Source organism: Ascidiella aspersa, chromosome 9 (genome assembly GCF_963924565.1).
Source record: "Ascidiella aspersa chromosome 9, kaAscAspe10.2, whole genome shotgun sequence".
Taxonomy (NCBI): Eukaryota; Metazoa; Chordata; class Ascidiacea; order Phlebobranchia; family Ascidiidae; genus Ascidiella; species Ascidiella aspersa.
In genome coordinates, this window is record NC_139455.1 from 21638767 (window position 1) to 21659746 (window position 20980).

General features: G+C 34.7%; 3 protein-coding genes across 3 annotated transcripts; 1 reads left to right on the forward strand and 2 right to left on the reverse strand.

Moving 5' to 3' along the window:
* Positions 1-1084: 1084 nt before the first annotated feature.
* On the reverse strand, positions 1085-4443 carry LOC146133574 (uncharacterized). Its single transcript, XM_083397331.1, has 5 exons — positions 3986-4443; positions 3543-3640; positions 2831-2902; positions 2546-2672; positions 1085-2218 (listed from the first exon to the last, which is right to left on the reverse strand). Exons 1-5 carry the CDS (start codon positions 4431-4433, stop codon positions 2145-2147), a joined length of 819 nt encoding a protein of 272 aa, XP_083253457.1. The 5' UTR covers positions 4434-4443; the 3' UTR covers positions 1085-2144.
* Positions 4444-5978: 1535 nt separating this feature from the next.
* On the reverse strand, positions 5979-16707 carry LOC146133575 (uncharacterized). Its single transcript, XM_083397393.1, has 12 exons — positions 16522-16707; positions 16149-16270; positions 15838-15982; positions 15536-15679; positions 15293-15454; positions 14491-14670; positions 14229-14330; positions 12337-12416; positions 10135-10231; positions 7959-8161; positions 6935-7085; positions 5979-6630 (listed from the first exon to the last, which is right to left on the reverse strand). Exons 1-12 carry the CDS (start codon positions 16705-16707, stop codon positions 6526-6528), a joined length of 1677 nt encoding a protein of 558 aa, XP_083253519.1. The 3' UTR covers positions 5979-6525.
* Positions 16708-18080: 1373 nt separating this feature from the next.
* On the forward strand, positions 18081-20860 carry LOC146133576 (dolichyldiphosphatase 1-like). Its single transcript, XM_083397796.1, has 6 exons — positions 18081-18135; positions 18202-18302; positions 19202-19383; positions 19688-19871; positions 19980-20107; positions 20651-20860. Exons 1-6 carry the CDS (start codon positions 18081-18083, stop codon positions 20685-20687), a joined length of 687 nt encoding a protein of 228 aa, XP_083253922.1. The 3' UTR covers positions 20688-20860.
* Positions 20861-20980: the final 120 nt, after the last annotated feature.

The window sequence follows — 20980 nt, forward strand, 5'->3', positions numbered from 1 at the left end:
ACTGAAAATCAAAAAGGGGGTCCTGAATTTTCAACATAGGGAATTCCCCTAGTTTTCGTCTGACGTTAATGAATAATGACGTCATAAAACAGTGACAGTGTGACGTCATAGAATGGTAATTGCAAGATGTCATAAAACTAATCCGAAACAGTCAAATACGTCCAGCAAAAGCGAGCACGTGCTTCGTTGACAATCTAGTCAGGCACCAGATGCGAAACCACAGTGTGCACTGTGCAATCGTTAACTTCAGGCGAAAAAATAAACGAAGACCGTGAAATATGTGTGACTAATTGTGGTAAAATCATAAATAATTTGACTATCAGCAGCGCAGTTTCCTTGAACGGAACTAGAGCTAAATTACAAGCACGCCTTTCACCACCTGCAATACTAAACGAAGATCGGTTTTCCAGGGTTTTATCATGCCACGTTTAGCGCAACAATTGCGCCGAGCTGTGTGCCAAGTCAGCAAAATTACAAGCTGTGGTTGAGGGGAAATAAGTTGTGTCCATTGCACACTTAGCACGTGGTCTTAGAGTATGTTTAAAGGGCATAATTTTGCGTGAACTATCATTACTTAAAAACGGAAACTTTGAAACGTGCAGGACAGTCACCATTACACCTCCTTTTAGGAATCTGCTTCAGTTAAACAAATGCCGTTGTTACACCAACATCAGATAAAAGTGCATAGACCGAACAGCGAGGACATCCTGCGTATAACTCAACGTTTCTAAGCGAGAAAAAAAGAAAGAACCTTTGACTTAGCGTTGTCAATTGTCGAATACACACTTGCTAATCAGTCAACCTAAACAAATAACGAAAGAGAAAAACTATCCAGCGTTTACGGTCGACCAAACTAAAGACGAAAAACGTCGCTTTGCGCTCGATTTTGGTTTCGCATTAGATTAAGATGCGTGACCCAATTACTGAAAAGGCACGTCGCTTCGACCAGTTTGTTAAACCATGACAAAAACGATAATATCACTCACAAAAAGGGGGTAAGAACTCCCCCCCCCCCCCCTGGATACACCACTGGGGGCAATGGATAATATATAATATGTTTATCTTCATAAGTAATACATATTACACTTACAACTTATACTAATAATGGCATTTTAAAATTCCAGGGGGGGGGGGCAAGTGCCACTGGTCTATAGCATACAGGTGGTTCTCAGCAAATACTCTAATTTTTATTTATTATTCTTTAAATTTAGACAACCATTAAGCAAAATAAGCAATAAATTTTTATGCTGAAAAGGAAAACTCTGTTTGCTGATTATAGCTACGCCAGAAGTATCCTTGTTTCAGAAAAGGACGTGTTAATTTCGAGGCTGAATGTATTACTTTGGATATGGCACGTTTTTCACGAACGTAACAATTCTACTTTCGTTTTACTTGCATGCAAAAAATGTCCCGTTTTTGGGTGTTGAAAATATGGTAGCCCTAACATATCAGAGCTTCCAAATCAAGTGCATAGCACGAATCAATTTACAAAAATGTAGTACAGCACCTTTTGCTATATAAAGTCGCCCTACATAATGGATGCTCTTAACAAAACATAGTCAACCCTGGTTGAAAAGGAACGGTGTAGAAGGCAGGTAAAAGTTCGCATGGCTTAAACTTGTAGGTGAGCCGCCTTACAGAGCCGTTTGTATCACTATTTCCAGCACTATTTCAGACTGTATTCAAAACATGATACACCAAAGCAGATTCCGTTTATCGAATCGGACCAGTCAGTTCTTAAGCGACCATGGCTCGGACTTTAAGGTCTGTTTTTCATCTATTTAGGTAACTAAAATAAGGTAGATATAAGGCAATCCACCCATAATGTAGAAGAGCCATATAATTCATCCAGCCATAATACATGGTTGGAAAATATTACACCATTTGCTATTACATGAGTCCGACTTCAGCAAAACAAACCGACTCCACCAAGTCCCGAGTCCGAGTTTGACTTAGCATCCCTGTTTAGCATTACATGAGGACGTCTACATTCGGTCTATCACGTGTTGTAAGTTCTCATTTCTCTAAAAATTAACAACAAATTTTAAATGGTAAAAAAAGTTTAGTGTTTTGGTACTCTGAACGAATAAGTACACCGCGGAAACATTTTAAATTAAAATGTACAAAGTTCTCTTAAGTAAATGTTACTGGATGTGTGGATGTAACTTGAATTCTTCTTTGTTGTACGTCACAAATGGAACTTTCTCATGCCAATAACCTGGAGAAAGAGTATAATTTGAAATGCATAAGGTCTAAAAAATATAGTTTCCATTTTTAGTAATTATTCAGGTAGTAAGCTAAATTGAGTTAATACTTTTTAAATACATATACAGAATGCATACAGTGATAGAGGCCTTTGAAATCTGCAATGCTTTTACGGCAAAATCTTTACATTGTTAACAAATATTGTATCACTTACATGCTACTACAAATATACTGATAAAGCCTTTACGAGCGGAACATATTTATCATATAACATCCAAAAAACTAATTTTGATTTACCAAGCTCTGTACTTATCTTTACCAAATAAACACAAAATTATACCATATTTTTTGGCAATAGCAACAGCTTTTTCCACTCTTTTCATTTTTTCTTGACAAAGACCAGTCCTCAAGGAACTGTGAATTTTGCCAGTTTGCTGGTCGGTGAATTGTGCAATTAGGGGGAGATTCTGTGACAAAAATACCATTTTACAGTAATCACAGAAAATGTTTTGCAATTAAAAAATAAAAATAAAATAAAAAAAAGTTAACCCAGTTTAATTTCACTACTGCTGCAGCACAAAATGGTAAATTTTATGAAGATTTAATATTCATTATGAATACTTACATTGTATGTCATCAAAAGTCGCTCATCGCGGCACAAAGGACAAGGAGATCCAACAGCAACTACTCCATTTTTCTGTAATTCAACATACAATTTTAAGTACATGTTCAACATTGTGAGAAAGCACCGACTCTTAAGTATAGAGTTATTCTAAACAAGTGGTTTTCAACCTTTTTTTTTCGTGGCCCATTTACGTTGCAAAAAAATTCTGTGGCCCAATAATTTTTTATGAAAGAAAAAACTGTAAAATAGGTTTAGAACAAAACACAGCAGAACATATTTCAAAACAGATTATTTATTCAACCGTGCATTAGTGAGATACTTGCGGCTGAACAACAAATCTACATCCCTTTTTAATTTAGCCCCAAGCCATTATTCCTATAAAATTAAATATAGTGACACAAATGAAACCAGATCTAGCTTTTTTAAATTGGTCTGTGGCCCACCTTAAATGTTCTTATGGCTCACCAGTGAGCCATGGCCCACTGGTTGAGAACCGCTGCTCTAAACATTCAAAATGCTACCTACTTCTGTATGGGCTTTGGTATTCTTAATAAGTTTTACTACAACCTTCAACCATTATGCTCCACATGTAAAAAAATGAATATACAGGGTGTTATTTAGGATTCTAAGCAGCGAAACACTTATAATATTTAACTATTACAGCATGCAAAAAATCGATTATATAATGAATTAAAAAATAATTTCAACATACCAAACATGTTAATCGTGTTTTTTGTCTTTGTATGGCCCCTTTCTTCATTCTAAAGTAGCCTTTCCAAACTAAATTTTCACCGTATTGCTCTTTGTATTCTAAACAAGGTAATAAAAGTAAGGAATACCAGCCAACAAAAAATATCAAATTAGTCAAAGCCGTCTTTCCTAGAAAAACATATTCACTGAAAACAAATTGGAGCCGTTCTATAAACACTTTATATTTTTATAGCCAAATAAAATAATTATATATAAAAACAAGTTAATAATAGTTTGGAATAACAGCCAACAAAAAATAATCAATTAGTCAAAGCCGTCTTCCCTAAAAAAGCGTAATTACTGAAAACAAAGTGCAATTGGGGCCGTTCTATAAACACTTCATATTTTTATAGCCAAACAAAATAATTAAAATACATGAACAAAAATTTCTCAAGAATCACTAACCTGCAGTTGAGAGATATTCAATAGGGGAATGTTCAAACTTGGCCGAGTATTCCTCCCAATCCTCATCGTGTGATTTTCGTGGATCTGCCGGTAATATTTCCTCCTTGAAATGTTTCCACAACAAATCATAATGGCCTTTTTCCCAAACAGGGCCTGTCGCCACATTACGAAATTCTGGAAATGGCTTTAATAGCGTTATGTCCAAGTTTTTTATTGCCAATTCGTTTGGATCCAATTCTTCTTCTTCATCGGGCATTGTGTCTTGGGATGACGCTCGCTTTGGCATTACAAAAATGGAGGGGTGTTTATGTGATAAAGGCTTTTTAGAAATACAATCCATTTTTGGGTGTTGTTTACCAGCAAGTGTGTGTTTGTGGCTTCTACATATTCCTGAGAAGCTGGAAATAACAGGACTCGCTCTTTCTGCTAATTTTATTGCGGAAAGCATTTTAGGTAACAAAATTGCTGAAATTTAACAAAACATGTGTATTATATTAGTAATGTTTGTTTTTTTAATTTTAACTCAAACATATTACAGGCACTGTCTAGAATCCTATCATATTTTCGTCCTGGGTGGTTTATATTGCTAACAATATTTGGGTTAGGGTGGGCCAGGTAGTATTATCAAATTTAATTTTCCATAATTTATTTTTTTCTTGCAATTTCTTGACCACCCATTTTTATTTCTGCAAAAAAGTAGGGCGCTGGGCGCTGGTCTGGAATCCTACCACAACGCACATTATTATTTGAGTTAGGGTACGAGTTAGCGTCTGGGTAGGTCAAGTATTATCATTAAATATTCGAATAGAAAATTGTCTACAATAACGGTAAGCTACAACAAACCGACTATGGCTGTATATTTACAACACATGCCACTATCGCTTTTACGCTTACAGCTATATGCTTAAAAATATTGATTTGAAAATATTTTACTACTTCGGGATAAAACATTTATTGTGTAAAAAGTTAAACAAAGCCGTAAACAGGGGTAAAATTAATAGTTTTCGTTTGAACAATTTTTTTAGTCGCAGAGTTGTATTTTTTGCCTTTATTTTTCGGGTTATCTTTTTAAAAGTAATCACTATAAAACATTACTTTAAAAGGTATGTAACAGCACAGGTTGTTACAAGGGAAAGTCCCGTTTTTTTCATAGTCTTTAAATTCAAGAACGCTTTTAAAAGTAAGTGCTAACTATTAACCTTTATCCAAGAAAATTCTGCAAAATTTGTCATTTTTTGCGTTTACCGACATATTACTTTCAGTAGCTAACGTGCCAAGATAATACACTCCCAAAAGCTAACGGATGGCCGACTTCGTAATAGTTTGCTTTGTTTGATGAATCACTATAGTACCTTTACCCAACATAAAAGTGAACTATAAAACACATTGATAATGCTATTTTATCAATTAGGCTGCGTTGTTATAACGTTAAGTCTCAAAGATTGTCAAAAACGTGAGGTCATAAATAAGTAACATTACGAACAGCTCACAGTTTGTGTTGGTTGGACTAGGTGTTCCTATCAATACAACGGCTGCATTCTAAAGATGTTTGCATAGCAAAAGTATGCAATTATATCACACAAAAAACTTTCATTTTAGAGGATTCAATGAGTCGCTAAAACTATTTAATTAAAACAGTCTAAAACAAAACTAATTGGGATTCGCGCGGAGAGCAAAATAATTTTTCTTTTAGGCAGTTACGATAGGCAAAAAATACAGTTTTTTGGGGAGGAGCGTGACACCTTAATCTGTCCCTGGCAGGCTGGGTGGATAATTTAAATAACAATGCGAACATCGGAGAAAACATCGAAAAAAGTTATGGTAATGTGACATTACTGCCTCTTTACGATTACACTTTATTTTGCAAATAGCGCGACAAAAACATTCAGCAATTTAAACAATTAGCCTACATCCAATTTATTCCGCTTTGAGTAAAATTTACCAAATGCGAAAAAAAAATATATACGATGAAAAACTTTTACTTTTAATACGGATGCAATCGATGTAAAAAATACAGGTGGCCATTCGATATATCGTACAAAAACAATTGCAATAAATACAGTAAAAATCAAAAGGGAAATATGGTTGACAAGCTGGTAAAAAATGTCTAAAATTTAAGTGCAGAAAAATCGTATCATCAAATGCTCTAAAAAACACCAACATTTCACATTGATAGGATTCATACTAATTGAAATGACAATTGCGGCTGCATAGTAAAACATCAATTGTGTAAGTTTGGAAAAGAAAATGACAAAAAAAACGTACAAGGTGAATGCAATAAAAAATCATGTTTCAGAAAGTGATTGGGAAGGCTTTTTGAATAAAAGGGGTAATGCTTTAAATCAGCTTCTACTAATGGTCTGTTATATATGGAATGGCCGGGCATTATCAACACTGACGATCGGTTAGGTCAAACCGTTTCTTGCAAAGCATAGAAAGCGCCATTTGATATACAAATAAAAGTCCCATGGGGATTGTAGGGGTATAAATTTATACATTGGTAGAAACACTAGCAGCTGATAGGCAAGAATTGAAGAGGCTCAGAAACAGTTTGATCGAACAAGCTCTTTAAGTTTGATGATTTGCATTCCTCTGCAACGTCGCTCGTCTTCGCGGTATGGAAGATGGTAGTTGCCTTTCTGATTCTAGACAAATACCAATTAATTATTTCAACTTTTTTTCAATATCATTTTTTGGCGTAAGAAAACAATTTTTTGCGCGTCTATTTCGATGGAACGTTTTATTGGGAAGACATATTAATTAAAAAGCAAAAGTATCTAAATAATATATAATACCTGATATAAAGACCGACGACAATGCTTGAGATATAACTTTCAGTTATGGTTAAAAAAAGATTTTTATAGATCGTAACAAACAGTTTATTCCAATCTATTACCAGGTAAATTTTAGGAAGTAATTCTGAAAGTTTGCATATAATCATCCACTAACCATTAAGTTTCCGTCCAGTGCTCTTAATCCTGACTTGAGTTTGCGCTGCGAAGCTTTCAATCTAGGTTCACTGAAGCCGTAATCAGTTGTCATCAAGGAAAGATCGCAGCTCGGCGACGGAATGAAGTCCACAAACACGTTTAGAAAACAGCTAAATGGAAACAGCGGTAATAAGATGTTGCTCTGTTATATTTGCATGGTGTTAAAATAAGCAACGAAGGAGATATGCGTGTTTTAATGATAACATGATTTTCGTTTGATTTAACATAGCCCCGGTTATTACACGTTAAAAAAGCGACATGTTAAACATATTTATCAAAAACAACCTCCTTAACTACACGTAAAAAAGCGACATGTTAAACATAAATTTATCTTCGATAGTTAATTTGAAAAGTTCTTTACCAAAAATAACCCTCTAATTCCACGTCAAAAAAGCGACATGTTAAACATATTTTATCTACGATTAGTTAATTTGATAACTTCTTTATCAAAAATAACCCCCTTAACTTCACGTCAAAAAGGAGACATGTTTAACACACATTCATCTTCTATAACTAATTTGATAAGTTCTTCACCTAAAATAACCCCCTTAACTACACGTTAAAAAGCGACATGCTAAACATACATTTATCTTCGATAATTAATTTGATAAGTTCTTCACCAAAAATAACCCCCTTAAATACACGTTAAAAAGCGACATGCTAAACATACATTTATCTTCGATAGTTAATTTGATAAGTTCTTTACTAAAAATAACCCCCTTAACTACACGTTAAAAATGTCACATGTTAAACTAACATTTATCTTCAATATTTTGCTTTACGAATTTAACTGTCGTTTTTAGCACAAGTTCTAGGGTGACCTTAAGGGCTTTCGTCACCCTGCACGTTAATTTCCAGTTTTTTTGCGTATTTTTCTAAAATATTACAACGTGCAAATAACACATATAAGTTGTATTTATCTCCCATTTTTAGAACACACAAATTACAACAAAATGCGTCTATTTAGGCCAAAGGCAGCTCACCGTGTCCGCAACACGTCCATTGGTTTCACGAGAGAAGTGACGTCACTTTTGACGTCATCGAGGGAGCAAAGCGGCCCAGTGACGTTTCTCCACGAGGTCGTGTTGGAAAAACTCTGGAACTTGGTTCTCATGCTGAGACAACCGTAGTCACGTGCGAAGTATTGCAGGTAAGAAAGGTGGTCCGCTGAATGCTGCACTGAAACCTGAAATGAAAATCTTTTTTTCAGATCCGACAAGTTTTGATGGCTTCAAGCTAGTTTGAAATATTTCCTTTGAAACTGAGCAGTAGATAGCTGCTGTTCTATTGGCAGATTGTAGTACATCCGTAACCAAAAGTGCGGATTTCGAACTTCCATACCGAGTAAAGGATGATTTACACAGAGTGATTTGCTTTATTCATTACATTAGGGCGTTCATCTATGAAACTATATTTTACCAAAAACATATTTTTTGGAATTGGAATTGGATTTTTTGCCCAGCGTTTATAAAGTCTTAAAATAACAACATAAAATGTTAATTAGCCAAAAGACAAAAATCGCAATTAGTCTACCGTTTTTTTGGTACGGTTAATATGGTTTGTATCTATATAAAAATCGTTAAGATTGAGACTGAATCAAAGCCCGTACAGATGTAGGTAGCTTTTGTTAAAAGTTTCAAATACTGTTTTCTTCATTATCAACTTTTAATGAATATTTATTTCAGGTGAATAAAGAAATGTCATTCTAAACATTCAAAACATGCTACCTATGTCTGTATGGGCTTTCATATTCATTTTACATTTAACTACAGCCTCCATCCATTATGCTACAAAGTTTTAAGATTTAAAATTTGTTCGTTAAAAAATGTGGTTCTTCAAAGGATATTTAGTGGTTGACCGAGTCAAAACCATTACAACTTTTATAACCTATAGTATCGTTTCTATTTACGTTTTAAAAACACCTTGTATATAATTATGTAAGTATGTAGAAACTATTTAAATTTTATATCCATTTTGCGTTTTTGATCAGTGTTGTAAACAAGTCATTTTGATATGAAGTGCCAGTCAAGTCATAATTATAGCAAGTCAATTCCAAGTGCAGAAAAATTAGGATATGTAACTAAATTTTCATGCAAAAAATTGCAAAACACTTTCAATCCAAAGTCATTTAAAACAGTGACTGAAGTGCACTTTAAGTCATGTCTTGACTTAAGTCATTACAACGCTGGTTGTTAGAACAATTTTAGTCGCAAATGCTTTGCAAACGACAGGTGTCGGGCATCGTGACAAAATGCTCAAACCCGATTTGCCCTTTCTGGAACGCGCGGTAAGTGGCCAATTCAAACCTAACTACCTGAAGAAAATTACAGATCATCTTGTTTCGTCATTACGCCGCTGGCTCACTTCAGTGACATACGTGAATCTTATAAACACGATGATTAGTTTGTTTTCCTGGTGTTGCCGATTCGGCTGTTGAGAAACAATGACGAGATTTTCCACTGGCGTCATATTTAATGTAATGGTGACTAAAAACTAATCAAAGGTCCTGAAATAAGTTGCCAGAGCATGAAAATAGCAACGTGCTGTTTCTTGTGGTTGTTCTCATAATGAATGACAGTGCCTTGTCTAATTTAAGAACGGCTAAATTTAGGCACAGTTTTTCCAAGCTATTTTCACGACATTATGCACAAGCAATGCATTTAGCATAATATTATGTACATGCATTTGGTAGTATTATCAAAAACCTAACCGGAGTAGAATAAGTGTGCAAACCTTGGGGCCAGACGGTTTTAAAAACGCATACTCCGCTAGCTAATACTGAAAAAAACAGACTAACGACAAAACTAAGGGGAATCCCCTAAATGCATACGTGCCTGCGAAACCTTTAGGAAGTGGGTTACGTGACGGGTAAGAAACAAAACTAGTGCTAAAATCTTAATAAATAGCCGTCATGATCCCTTCCTGGCAAAATCCTGTCGTGAAAATTTCAGTGAGAAAGCTCGGGAACTATTGGGTTAATATGGCTGAATATTAATACTCACGTTTATGCAAATTTAATTTTGTTATTAATTTTTAAACAAGGGCGCTGCGCTGAATAGAAAAATCAAATACAAGGATTGTGTAAAAAGTTATGCTTTTCCACCATAAAAAGTTCAGCACTCCAAGTGTACCGTGAACCGTATTCCAGGCTTAACTTACCGTGTGTATGAATGTTGTGACTGCGTCCACGAACGAAACGTACTCAAAGCGTGGCACATGGCGAGAGATTGTGTGCGAAAGCTCGAGCCACTCCTGCCTGCAATCAAATGGCAACACACAATAAGACCTAAAAAGCAACAACGCCTAAAGCAGAAAAACCTATAATACCCGTATTAAGACCAACGACATAATAAAGCAGCCAAATACGCAGTAATATGCACGGCAGAATAAGATCTAAACCGTCTGAATAAGAAATAAACCCGACGGAATAAGTCCTAAATTCATCGAAATAAGGCCCAAATGGATAAAATTACGTCTGGAACTGTTGGGAGAGTGTATGGGACGATCGGGGACTATCGGTCTGGCATCGGCCATTTTGGTGTCGACGTTTGGGTGCCCTCGTTATACGGTATTACGACCATTAGGTATTAGTACTATTTTGGTCTAATTTCCCAAGTGTTCTATTCCGACGTTGATTTTGTTCTTATTTCGATCATATATGGCGGGAGTCCAATAAAATACTCTTGTCGAAAAAAAAATAGTGAAGCATATAAAAAACGAAACGAACATGCGGTTAGCTGATCTGAGGATATATATTCGCCCAAACTTGACGTATGAACTTATAATCAGTTTTTAACTGACTTAAAGTTAAGTGACAGAAAACGTGTTTATTAAGGTTTAATTAAACGAAACTAAGCTTAAAATAGAGGTATAAAAATAAAGCGATTGACATGAAATTGAAGAAAAATTAAAACGACGAATGAAAGCTATCCAATACTATACGACATTTAATTCATAAAATGGCCTACAGAATATCGTCTGAATAGAAGATTGGAATTTATGTTATTCAAAAATTTAGTTACGAAGGTTCGTTTCAGATCTGGCTGGTAGGTTTGTCATGTTCACCAAATTTATGCATCTCAAAACTTTAATTGCTGGATATTTTACCCTTAAGGTTGTTGTGATTGCAATGTTAAGATAATACGTGAGCACGTCCGCAACTTATTAAACAGGCTTGTCTCAAAATAGATTGGCGTAGTGGTGTCTACTTTATAAGCCTTTTGTTTTAACGTGTTTGATTGAAATTATTCGACATTTTTCAGTTGGACATATTTTTAGGCATATAAAATTACATAATTGTTATTCGTCATTAAATAAGTTGTTTTTTATTCCTCAGGCGTTTCAGTTTTAATATTGGAAAACTTGATATCACTACATGTGAAAAACCTGATTTATTTTTTCCTACTAAAGTACGCTCCTTTTATAATTTGCTTCTTGTGAGGTGCAACCTAAAGGTACAGAAACAGGTTTGGGCCACTCTTGGAAATGTGGATGAAACGAGGAGATTATCGCGGTTAATCCATAGATCCAAGAAAAGTTGGTGGGAGGCATTGCTTTAGGTGTGTATTTTAAAGCTTGACAAACTTCAAGCGTTTGCGCGCACACTAGAGCGGTAATCACACTGAATGCAAGCGTACGTCCACGGCCTCCGGCTTTTGGTAAAGTCAGCAGACGGCAACAAAGCCGAGCGGTTTCTCTCGATTGCTTGCGTTAAAGCAAAATGCGCAACAATCTGGTTTGAGGACACAAGACACATAAGTAAACTGCTGTTTGAAATATTAAAAAATTGTACCAGAAGAATCCTATTTTGAGCATTAGGATAGTTCACCCGATGTAACCTATTTTCAATTCAGAAATGACTTTTCCCAATCACCTGCAGATAATTTTTTTCCTAGCTTTGTACGACAACGATTTGTTTTTGCAATGAATAAAATAAGTCAATACACAAAAGTTTGCAATAGAAAAAGGTTATAGATGTTATTGAACTCTACTGTTATGGCAGGGGTGGGCAACGTTTTTCTAGCCGTGTGCCAAAACCAAACTTAGAAGGTCTCTGCAGGCCTTTAAATTTTAACTGTAGACATAGCAATCGCAAGGACTGTTAATCATGGATAAAACCAGGGTGTTTTGCAATTTACACTCGATGGAGCAACAAGATTAGGGCAAAGCGCAAAAACATTGCTTTAAGGCAGTTTAAATCACCAAAAAATATGAGGAATGGCCTAGTGCCCAGTTTGTAAAATACGTCGCGCTGGCGGACCGGATCTGGAATATGTTGTACCACTGGTGAAATCGTGTTGAATAGTTTCGCTCGCACACGCTTTTTTGTGACAGACGTAAGTGGCGCGTAATGCTACGAACCTGTCAATGTGTGGCTCCATTTCCGCCACGAACGACTCGATAACCTTGTAATACTGCGTCAAAAAGTTGATGTAGGGAATCTGCGCAAAAGAAACATGTACGTTGAAATTGCTGGTTGCGTATTGAGGTTGACACTGTTGCGTTTTGCTATAGTTTTAGACCAGTGGTTCTTAAACTGGGGTTCATTGACCCCTTTGGAGTACGTGAACTAGTTCTTTAGGGGGTTCATAAGGGCCTAATTGAATTATTAATGCATATTTAAAAAAAAAAGAAATCAAATTTTCAAAGAAAATAATATAGGTGAAAACAAAACGTTTTTGCATTGAATATAGTTAGACTTCATTTCATTTCACATTTTTTAGACCGGAAACAGTAGATTTATGAAGTCATTGATATTGTGACGTCAATTTATGACGTGATTTAAAAAAAAAAAGAAAAAAAATATTTTTAGGGGTGCGCGTCAAAAAATTTAAGAACCCCTGTAATGTGGACAATTACAGGGGCGTATCTAGAAATTCAAAAAGGGGGGGTTACGAATTTTCAATTTAGGGAATTCCCCGTTGTTTTTTCGTCTGACGTTAATGACGTCATAAAATAGTGACGGATGTGACGTCACAAAATAGCGATGGTAATGACGTCATAAACAAGAAAAAAATCATCCGAAACGAACATTTAGACGGAAAGCGAACACGTGCGTTATCGACAATCCTACCAGGCGCCAGCTGCGAAACCGCTTAGTGTGCAATCGTTAACTTCAGGCGAAAAACTAAACCAAGACCGTGAAATATGTGTGATTGATTTTAGTGGATCCATGTCCGGGACTAAGCTAAATTACAAGCACGTCTTTCGCCATCTGCAATACTAAACGGAGATCGTTTTTCCCGGGTGTTTTTTCGATTAACGCGACATATAAAACTATTTCGAAAAAACGGTCTAACTTCAATAGTTAGTTAATTTAGTTCAGCGTTTCATAACCGTTTTAAGTTTGGGCGCACCTGGCGAGCGAAGCGAGCGCGATTTTTTTTTTTGGTATAACGGCGTTTCTTTTAAATTTCTTGCAAATTTTTGTTCCATTGCCGAAAATGAAAAACGTTAAAAAATATATGTCAAATATTTTTGAATACGTTTTCGGTTTGTCCGCGACGCAATTGGCAGCTTTCCACGGCGCAACGGTAAAGAAGCGCTGATCTAGTTCAAAATACAGCATCAAAATGTTAACAAATGGGACGTAGTAAGATCATTCGAAAAATTTTCGCACTTGCGTAGTTAAAATAGTCAAAAAGTATTTGAAATGAACTCGTGTATAGTTTGTCAAAGAGGCGACGGGCCCGATACAGGAGGTTGCCGACCCCAGTCTTACACCAACATCTGATATTAACGCAGATAACAAACAGCGAGAAGCATGAGCACCGTCTAACTCGACGTTTTCAGAGAGAAGAAAGCGGAAACCGCTTGATTTATATTATCAATTGTTGAACACACACTTGCTGATTAGCCAACCCGAACGAATAAGGAAAGGCGAAAAAGAAAAACTATCTAGCGTTTACGGTCGACCAAACAAAAGACGAAAAACGGCGTTTTGCGTTTGATTTTGGTTTCGCATTAGCTCAAGACGCGTGACCCAATTACATTTAAAAACACGCAGCTTCGGACGGTGAGTAAAACTCCGACAAAAACGAACAAAAAACGATAATGTCACTTACGAAAAGGGGGGGTCCGAACCCCCAAAACCCCCCCCCCCTGGATACGCCACTGGACAATTATATGCATTTGGTAAAATTTAACAAGCAGGAAGGTGTTCCACGCGGTAACTTATACACCTTATAAGCCTCGATATTTTTTGCTTTTCGAAATTAAAGGTTAAGAAAACGAATAAAAATAAAGCGCATTACTTCTTGTTGAGCTTTTTCGGTCGTGTACATCGGCGGAAACAACCAGTGGTCTCTGCTGAACGGCAAGTCTTTCTTCAAGTTTCTCGCCGACAAAGAATCCTCCTAAAAAGTAAAAAGGAATTCCTAGATTCTAAAATACACGGCAACATTCGTACACTTTGCTTTTCTAGTTTTTGTCAAAACGCGACAAAAATCAGAAAACCGCTGCGAATTTCTCTTTTCAGGGTGGGATTGAAAAAAGGCAAAACGCTGTCATTTTTACCTCGTTATAGCTTCCTCTGATCAGGCAATTCCTGCTACCGTTAACGATGAAAAACTCCTTCAACCGTCGTTCGATACTTCCGATGAATTGTTCCTTCGTGATAGGAAATGACTTCCAGTGACAAAACAAGCGCTCGAACAGCGATCTAGTGTTTGAGGCTGCGTGGCTAATTCTTAGCGCCTGCAAATAAACAAAAATAAAAAGTCACATTTTATAATTGAGTCCCATCTCTTATAAGTGATGCTTGATTTACTTCTGAGTCACATTAACTAAAGATGATACAAGATCGTATCGAAACGTCTTAATCAAGATGATGTCGATCTACTCAACCTTTTTGGCTTTGAAATTTATTATTAAGCCACATTTTATATATTTTACACATCCCAATGCTATGTTCGGGTTGGATACCACTAATTAGCTATTTATCAACGCATTTGGCTTGACATGCAAAATAGTAAGAATGCCAGAATTAAAGTGGAGATCGGTTACTAGCACCTTAATGTTCAGACTCAACCGATTTCCTGTTATTTGTAAGTCGCTTATAACGGTATCTTACCAATACATTGCTATTACAAAGGGTAATACATCAAGCCAACACACAATGCTCTGTTCTTACTGTGACCAACAATAGCGTATGTACTACAAAAAAATGTTTATCTGTGCAAAAAGCCAGTTATTCAATCCGTATATAATGGCAGTTTTCAGTTACGAACAAATAATTATAAAGCAAAACTGTACCTTTGTGATATGAGTCCTAGATGGAATGTACTATAATTGTTTATATGTTAATAACTCTCCTTACTTGGTAGTTTAGTCTCTCCATAAATCGAAAGTGTGGTGCCAACAGTTTGTAAAGGACTTTGTCTTTGTCCAGCAATTGCTTTGCATAAATACACATTGAACTTGGGAAGACAAAGTGTACATAGTTATGTTCCAGTCCAGGACCATAGAATGTCAGACAGATCTAAGGTAAATAAAATAAGATAAAAAGTACTACTTCATTAGTAGAGATATTCCTTTTTGGTTAAACCATTGGTATGCAAACCTGCAAATGCAACTTAGCCAGCTGATAATCGGCCTTCTTTGATTGGACACAATCTGAACTGTACTCCTCTCCGTTTTCCATTTCTATTCTGATTTTGTTTGTATCTACATTAAAAGTCACTTTGCGGGCATCCCAATAAAATCCCTAAACCAGACAATTAATTGTTAAAAAACTGTATATAAATATTGGAATACATTTAATATAAATTAATTACAACTGAATTACAAATTCGATACATTTTAAACTATGAACCTGTATTCGCACAAAACAAAAATAATGTTTATACTTGTTAAAAAGGTTACCTCAAATAAAGTATACTGTTTGAGTTCTTCCATATTTAAGACAAACATTTTTATATTTTTGTCATATTGCAAATCAAGGGCGAACACTGTGTTGGTGAGAACAAATATAAGTTGTTCATCTGAGATTAATTTTACTTTTTGACACCTAAAATTAAAATAATAATAAAAATGTTTAACTAAAGTTGTATAAACAAATACCTATTGAAATAAATTGGTGTTACATTTTATATACTGACTTATACAGAAAATTAAATCACAATAAATTGAATGAAATAACTTAAACTAATGAACAAAAAAAAAATCAAAAATACCTCAGGAATAATTTTGCCACTTCCTTGGCTGTCCAAAGTGTAACTCTAATAATATAAGGTAAACTTCTGTGTGTAAGAAAGTCTATTTCTTCTTCAGTTGATGTTTTGCCAATGTCATAAACCTAAAATAAAAATATCAACATAATAATACCCTCTTTTATTAACGTAACTAATAAATAGTTAGTTAAAGGCCTACAGGTAAAGGCTAATATAATTATAAAGTTAAATATTAAAAAAATTAGGCAAATCTTATATATAAAAAAGGTATATAGCCTATGTATCTATATATATATATACTTTTTTTTCTAAAACCAGATAGTTTTGGGTTAATAAATATTTTTAATCTTACTCTTTTAGATATAAACACACAAACCTTGCTTTTTGCTGATAGTGGTGATAAAAATGCATGGTCTCCAATTCCAAACCTTTTCTTTAATTTGTTTAATGTGAGTTTTATTCGAAGAATTATTACAAAGCAAATATACAAAGGACCATAAACCACAAGCAACCAATAATACAATATTTTTTCAATCACATAGTCAACTAGATGATGTAGCATTTTTGACCTAGGTTAAACATTTTCATTAGTTTAGCCTGTTTTTGCGCCAAATAATGTTTCAACTTTTACCCTAAAGAAACTATATATATATATATATATACCAGTATATATTAAACTTCAAAAGCAAAATAAATTAATTAAATCAAATTTAGAAATAAAATAGACTTGAAACAAATATTCAAAAAATATAGTCTCACATTATTTAGGCAAAACTGTGACAATTCATGTAAACATTGACACCACAATTCAACAGTCTAGAAAAGCACAGGAAACGCTGCAATTTTAAACAGTAATACAATTCTCTAAATCGCTAGTAGATTACAAGCTCCGGTCTTGTCCGTCTCTACGTCTGACCGCTATTCAGCCGCGAGCTACGATTAACGCCTAACGCTATGTGAAATAATCGCCACCTAAAACAACATTTTTACGAATAAAAGTTTGCCTGACAGGTTGAGTCGAGATAACCATCATTCGAAAAACTGCCCGATATCTGACACGAAGGATGTCCGCAAACTCTACGCGTGTTTTTAAATAGCATATTTTTAATTACCATAGATATGTTTTGGGGAAAATACCCCACGCAATTATGAATAAACAGCTGTTTATTCCTTCGGTGGAAAACTAGTAGTGCTAAGTTAAGACAGGCAATCGGCCTATTTTAGTATGTGGTGAACGGAAACTGTCACGAAGCGTTAATTTCCCATTATCCGCGCACGAACTGTGACGTCATATGGAGTATTTACGTAGTATTACAAATCATGGATCACGTTAAAATAGCAGATTGCTGACTCAACGCTGACTCCTCATTTCAAACATTTTGCTGAATTTTGTTTTTTCTAAAATATTATTCAAGCATGTCTGAGTGCGTTTTATGGCAATTAAGGGATTTACTACTCCTAATATTTATTATTTAATTAATTATTTAATCATCCTAATTACGAAGGAAAGATAAAACTTTGAATACCAACATCAATATAAGATAAACCTAAAAAATATTAATCCATGTGTAGGCCCAGTGTTTTTTTAAGGTGTTTTCAATTTTCACCAGCGGTTTCCCAAATTTTGGACTTGCAACTTTTTGATATTGAAATGAAACACTTGCGGTCTCTTAAAACTACTTAGCGGTCACCTAAACCAAACCTTAAAAAAAAACCCTGTGTAGGCCTACAACAAAAACTGACATAACATATTCTGCTTCCTGCAAAAATTCCAATCTGCATTATTATATTAGTAGATATGGCTTAACTTTAACGTAAAGTCTATTAACTAGTATAGAATGTGTTAATATTATTCTGTCTTTTATCATTTCGTTCATAGATTTAAACTCCATAATTTTGAGTGAGGTTTTATTTGCACATATTTCTAATTCAAGAATGGATGATCCCGATTGGAAACCTTTTTCTTTGACCCATGTGCAATACAAACCAGGTAAACAACGTGAATAAGAATGCTATAATTGTTTGCTGAAAATAGATTAACAACATATGATTTTAGGTGATTTCGTTGGTCTTGTACTTGCACTTGTTAGTCTTTCACCAATATTTATTGTGGTTGGATTTGCAACTCATATTTTCTTCAGAAGAGAAATTCACACGGTAGGTTTATAAACGTTTTTTGAACAATTATAAAAATCCTCTAAACCAGTGGTCCTCAACCTTTTTTAACCCTTGGCCCCTTTTTGGTGCTTTAAAATAGTCGCGGACCTTTTACATTTTCCTGGTGTAAAAAAATATCTGTTTTTAGTTCTTTTTAATAATTTAGTATATCTGCCTTGTCCGCCTTATGTTGAGTAAACTAACAGACAACGCAAAATTTCTCTAGCAAGTCTTAAATGGTAGATGCATGTCATCTTTGCGAACAATAGCATAAACCAAGATCCAGTACATGTAAATAATGCTGCCTTCCATCTTACAATGAAATTGTGTTACATCACAATGGAAGTGTTTTGTCACACTTAATGCGATTTACAACATTTTGCAATGTAATTTTATCACTTTCCAAGATTGTGATTATGCATCTTTCCCAGCGTTTAATATAGGTATCTTTAAAAGTTTTTGCGGACCCCCTAACAACGTTTTGCGAACCCCCGGTTGAGAACCACTGCTCTAAACCATGTGTCAAGTTTTTTCATTAAGAGGTCGGACAAATAACAATTTAACATGAATCCTGGTGAGCTTTATAAAACTGTGTTCAGTATAAACTTTCATCAAAATTTAGTACAACATTTCAGCCATACTTTATCTCAATTAAGTAAATGCCGTGGGCTAATAGAATTTATTTAGGGCTAGATCTTCCATTATTTATTTTTTAATCAATTTAAATTGATTTGTTAGTCGGGTAAACAGCCTCATGAAGTGCCCATTTGGCTATTTGCCCAGTTCGACCCATCCATTAGTAATTACATATAGATTTTAACTTTGTAGTTTGGTAAACCTTGCTATAAACAAATCAGTTTAATTCAAAACATTGACGTTTGCCTTTTTATGTATTTTAGATTTGTTTTCTTCTTGGGATTCTAGCAAACGAAGCATTTAACTTTGTCTTGAAGTTCACTGTAAAAGAGCCTCGACCAGACAGTGGCCACAAAGCTCACCATGTGGAATATGGTTGGCCTTCTTCCCACGCTCAATTTATATGGTTCTTCGCAGCTTATGGGATTCTCTTTTGTTATATAAGGTTATACATTTATGCTACTGTGTAGCTTACTGTTCAAGTTGTTATATATATTTGTTCAGATCTAGTTATCATAGTTTAAACCTCTCTGAACAGTTTGCGTTTCTAAGACAATAAACTAATACTGATTTTACTATTTTCAAATTTACTGTTTTTTTTTTAATTTAACAGTGAAATGTATCCAATCTGCATTATTGATTCAAATCTTGCGAAACATTTTTGTCTAGTTTATAACGCAATGCATGCCATCATTCTTTAAAAACTATAAAAAATTAATGTATGAAAATTTTCAATGTATATGTTTTAGAATCCATCATGGCACCACAATACTTGACAGCATATGGAAGCATTCGGTATGTTTCATTGGTTTGCTTCTTGCTTGTCTAGTATGCTGGAGTCGAGTTTACTTGGAGTACCACACCATTTCTCAAGTTTTATGGGGAAGTCTTATTGGCTCGGTTCTTGGCGTTTCATATTTTGTATTTGTCCATGTAAGTAAACAAGTCTTGAATTTGTTCTCAATACTGTACATGGTTACTAAAATATATTTTCCAAAAATAGTGTAATTTTTAAAGATGTTTTTTTGCAAAATTTTACAGTTGGTTTTGACACCTCATTTTACAACAGTTGTCAACCTCAAAATATGTGAATTGTTTTTAATCCGTGACTCAACTCTGATTCCCAACATCATGTTGTTTGAATATACAGCTAGTAGGCACGAAACCAGGTGGGAACCTTGATCTTTAAATTTTAAGCATTACATTTTTCAGGAGTTGAGTGCAATATTTTGGCTACCTTGAGTTTAAAAGCCTTTTAAATAAATTTAAACGACTTCACATGTATGTCAAAAATGTTGATATGTTATTGTCAGTAAATATTTTTGAACAATATACAATTGTGTATGCTGACTTTCATTACCAAGTTGGATATGCGTTTGTAAGCCAAACACCATCAGTGGTAGGCGACAAGGCCATATATTAAAATTTTGACAAATATATACATAGTCTTTTAGGAAACGGACTATGTGAAATATTCTAGAAAGTATTTTTTTGCCAAAATGTGATTTGATTTTTTTTATATCCACTTAATTCTGTTATTTTATTATGTAAAGCAAAAGTTTTGTTTTGTGCTAATGGTCTCCAAATATTATTTGGTATGTTTTGTGGCACTGTAAAATGGAGTTACATACGTTTGCGCTGGTTAAAAAAATATTAATATAATGATGTTTATCAGTCAGCATTTAAAAAATAACACTTTTTGTTTTTTATAGACAAAGGTTGCGCAAGACATCCAAAAAGCATGGGTAAGGCTGAAGTTTTATTCCAAACCCTACACCAATTTCATTTTGTGATGAAAGCACATTTGGGAATGGAAGCAAGTAAAGCAATGATCAGTGCAGTAGTCATACAGTGATGCTCTCACTAAAACATACATTGCTTATTGCCATATTTGTTTTATTATCTTGAAATCTATTGTTGCAAAAAAATACATTCCATGTTGTGTATTTGTGATAAACTATGTATTGCGTTTGGAAGTCCAGAACAGTAGTCATCGCTATTTAAAATATTTTCCCATTTCAAGTTTAGCTTTAGAATAATTT

What these genes read in the sequence shown, in the direction of transcription:
- LOC146133574 (XM_083397331.1), bottom strand. Translation starts at nt 4,433, where the DNA reads ATGCTTTCCGCAATAAAATTAGCAGAAAGAGCGAGTCCTGTTATTTCC. An exon ending in TGAATATCTCTCAACTGCAG is followed by an intron (nt 3,641 to 3,985) that starts GTTAGTGATTCT and finishes TACCTTGTTTAG; the next exon opens with AATACAAAGAGCAATACGGT. An exon ending in GACTTTTGATGACATACAAT is followed by an intron (nt 2,673 to 2,830) that starts GTAAGTATTCAT and finishes TTTTTGTCACAG; the next exon opens with AATCTCCCCCTAATTGCACA.
- LOC146133575 (XM_083397393.1), bottom strand. Translation starts at nt 16,707, where the DNA reads ATGCTACATCATCTAGTTGACTATGTGATTGAAAAAATATTGTATTAT. An exon ending in AACAGTATACTTTATTTGAG is followed by an intron (nt 15,680 to 15,837) that starts GTAACCTTTTTA and finishes TGTCTGGTTTAG; the next exon opens with GGATTTTATTGGGATGCCCG. An exon ending in CACTGGACGGAAACTTAATG is followed by an intron (nt 6,631 to 6,934) that starts GTTAGTGGATGA and finishes GTATTTGTCTAG; the next exon opens with AATCAGAAAGGCAACTACCA.
- LOC146133576 (XM_083397796.1), top strand. Translation starts at nt 18,081, where the DNA reads ATGGATGATCCCGATTGGAAACCTTTTTCTTTGACCCATGTGCAATAC. An exon ending in CCATGTGCAATACAAACCAG is followed by an intron (nt 18,136 to 18,201) that starts GTAAACAACGTG and finishes ATATGATTTTAG; the next exon opens with GTGATTTCGTTGGTCTTGTA. An exon ending in ATTCTCTTTTGTTATATAAG is followed by an intron (nt 19,384 to 19,687) that starts GTTATACATTTA and finishes TATATGTTTTAG; the next exon opens with AATCCATCATGGCACCACAA.